Below are 2,033 nucleotides of genomic sequence, written 5' to 3'. Positions count from 1 at the left end.
TAAAAAGACCAGACAAATAATTAGCTTTCTCATTTAGAAGTTGCGAATAGTTCAAGAGACTGACTGAAGTGACATTTTCAGTCAAATCTCTTACAGACAAACATTGCTTCTTTTTTACTGACTATATTTATCTAGTAAACAAATATTATAAGCCTGTTGACGATGTACATGCAATTTATCAATTGGTAAGAATTCAAGTAGTGTGGGGATAAGACTAGCTTGTAGTAGTTCAGTTCCGCTCCTTTATAAAGAAACTGAGAAAATCATCGAAACCTGAAATTTGCTAAAACTATAGTTTAGGTTTTAATAGGTTTTGGGTTTTGCCATGAATTGCAGAATTTTTAATAATTCTTCCAAGATCTGTTATACAAATTGCAGGTCTAGGATGTGTTTGTGAAGCTAGTGCACACATTAATCTTTAAAGTCTTTTTACAGGGAAGAGCAAAGAGAAAATAGAAATGACCCAGAAGAGGTACCAGCAATTCTCTTGTCTGATACATGTCTGATCAGACATGTATCTTCTGATAAAATGTAAAATCTTCATTAAGTTATCTTTATCCCTTGGTTATCAGTGTAGTAGTATATGATCTCTAGCTTTACATGTACTCTGTTGTACTGCTTTGTTGAAGATGGTTTCTTTATCAGCCCATTTGAAATCCATTCAAGATAAAAGCTACCTAAGTCTAGTCAGTAGCCTAATTACAACATAATCTGTATCAAATTTTCTGACCTTGTTTAAGGCAAGGAAAATGTACTGTAAATTCATGCGGTCCATTAAACTCCTTTCCTGCCTGTACAGTATAGAACATTGATAAAGGGTTTGGGATAGTTAACTTGAGTATGCAGTGAATAGAAATTAAAAGGTGGATACAGTCTGATAGCTGTTGCATTTGTTTATTAAGCACTTCAATCAGAATTGATCAGTATTCATGTGCCATTCTTACGCTGTCCTGCAGATTTAGGTGAAACCATCAACTATGCCTTTTTCGTGTTTCTTTTTTAAGCTGATCAGTTTCTTTTTTTGTCTTTACGTTGTTGTGTATTTCAGTGCTAGTATATTTTTCCACTTAAGTTACAAGTCACATTTGTACATGTCCCATGAACCATCCTGTTTTGCCAAAGTCAAAGTTTTGATTTAAAAAAAACAGATACACAGCCCTTATCAAGCATCCAGTCAGCGCACGTTGGATTCGGAATGTTATCTGGTGTTTTCTTTGCCTAATATATTACTGTATTCTTTTCTCTTTAACAGCCTCAAGTACTACAGCCTTCCAGCAGCCTTCCCAGTTCCACAGACCTCGCCCAGGGAAAACTAATAAAAATACCACATACCGAGGCCCACAGTGAATATCCTAAATGTGGTCTGCATGAAAATAGCAATCATCAGAATCAAAATGCTGCAAATGTCTCTCTCACAAATAGCCTGAGTGATGTAAACACTTTGAGCGTACAGGTAAACATAAAAGATGAGAATGCATCATATTTGGAAAATTTGAAAAATAAGAATACTGAAGACCCTGGAGAGGTGGCTAGTAATAAAGAAGGTACATTACCACCTCGTTCCTGTTTCCAGACCTCTACGCGAGCTGATGCTAGAGAGGTGCATACTGAATTAGCTGTGAAAGGTCAGCCCTCATTCACAAACCAGGCTTCTTGGCCAAAGACTTTAAGAATCGCAAAGCCCCCAAATGCTTTAGTGCCTCCAACAATGGCCGTTCTTACACAATCTGCAAATCATTCCGCTGCTTCCAAGGAACCTGAGCTTCTACCATCAAGTAGTTCGACTCAGCTACAGCCAACATCTGGTCAGGATAACCTAAAGGGTAAACAGAGTCAGAAAGTGTCTAAACTTCGCCCACCAACTATGTCTTTTGTTAAATCTAAGCAAATGAGCAGTCAGAAATCCACACCAGTATCTGCAGAGCCTCAAAACACCTGTTTGAAGACTAACATCCCAAAGCCACTGGTACAGAGAAAGGAAAATGTGCAAACACAGAATACCGTTTTGCATGCTGGGGATAGTTTACCCTCCA

General features: G+C 37.6%; 1 protein-coding gene across 2 annotated transcripts in view; it reads left to right on the top strand.

Annotated features, from left to right (window-relative positions):
• CCSER2 (coiled-coil serine-rich protein 2) overlaps positions 1-1,525 on the top strand; it is a 75,377-nt gene extending 73,852 nt beyond the window's left edge. Inside the window, exon 11 of one of the 2 annotated variants that reach the window (XM_009334646.1) lies at positions 1,253-1,525. In XM_009334646.1, the coding sequence (XP_009332921.1) occupies positions 1,253-1,347 (95 nt within the window). In that variant the 3' untranslated portion in view covers positions 1,348-1,525. The remainder of the gene's footprint in view (positions 1-1,252) is intronic. The other variant, XM_009334647.1, reaches the window with a different exon arrangement.
• The last annotated feature ends 508 nt before the right edge of the window (positions 1,526-2,033 follow it).

Source organism: Pygoscelis adeliae, unplaced genomic scaffold (assembly GCF_000699105.1).
Source record: "Pygoscelis adeliae isolate BGI_AS28 unplaced genomic scaffold, ASM69910v1 Scaffold361, whole genome shotgun sequence".
In the NCBI taxonomy this organism is placed as follows: Eukaryota; Metazoa; Chordata; class Aves; order Sphenisciformes; family Spheniscidae; genus Pygoscelis; species Pygoscelis adeliae.
Note: the sequence above shows the minus strand (reverse complement) of the source record. Positions and strands in the feature narration are given on the sequence as shown.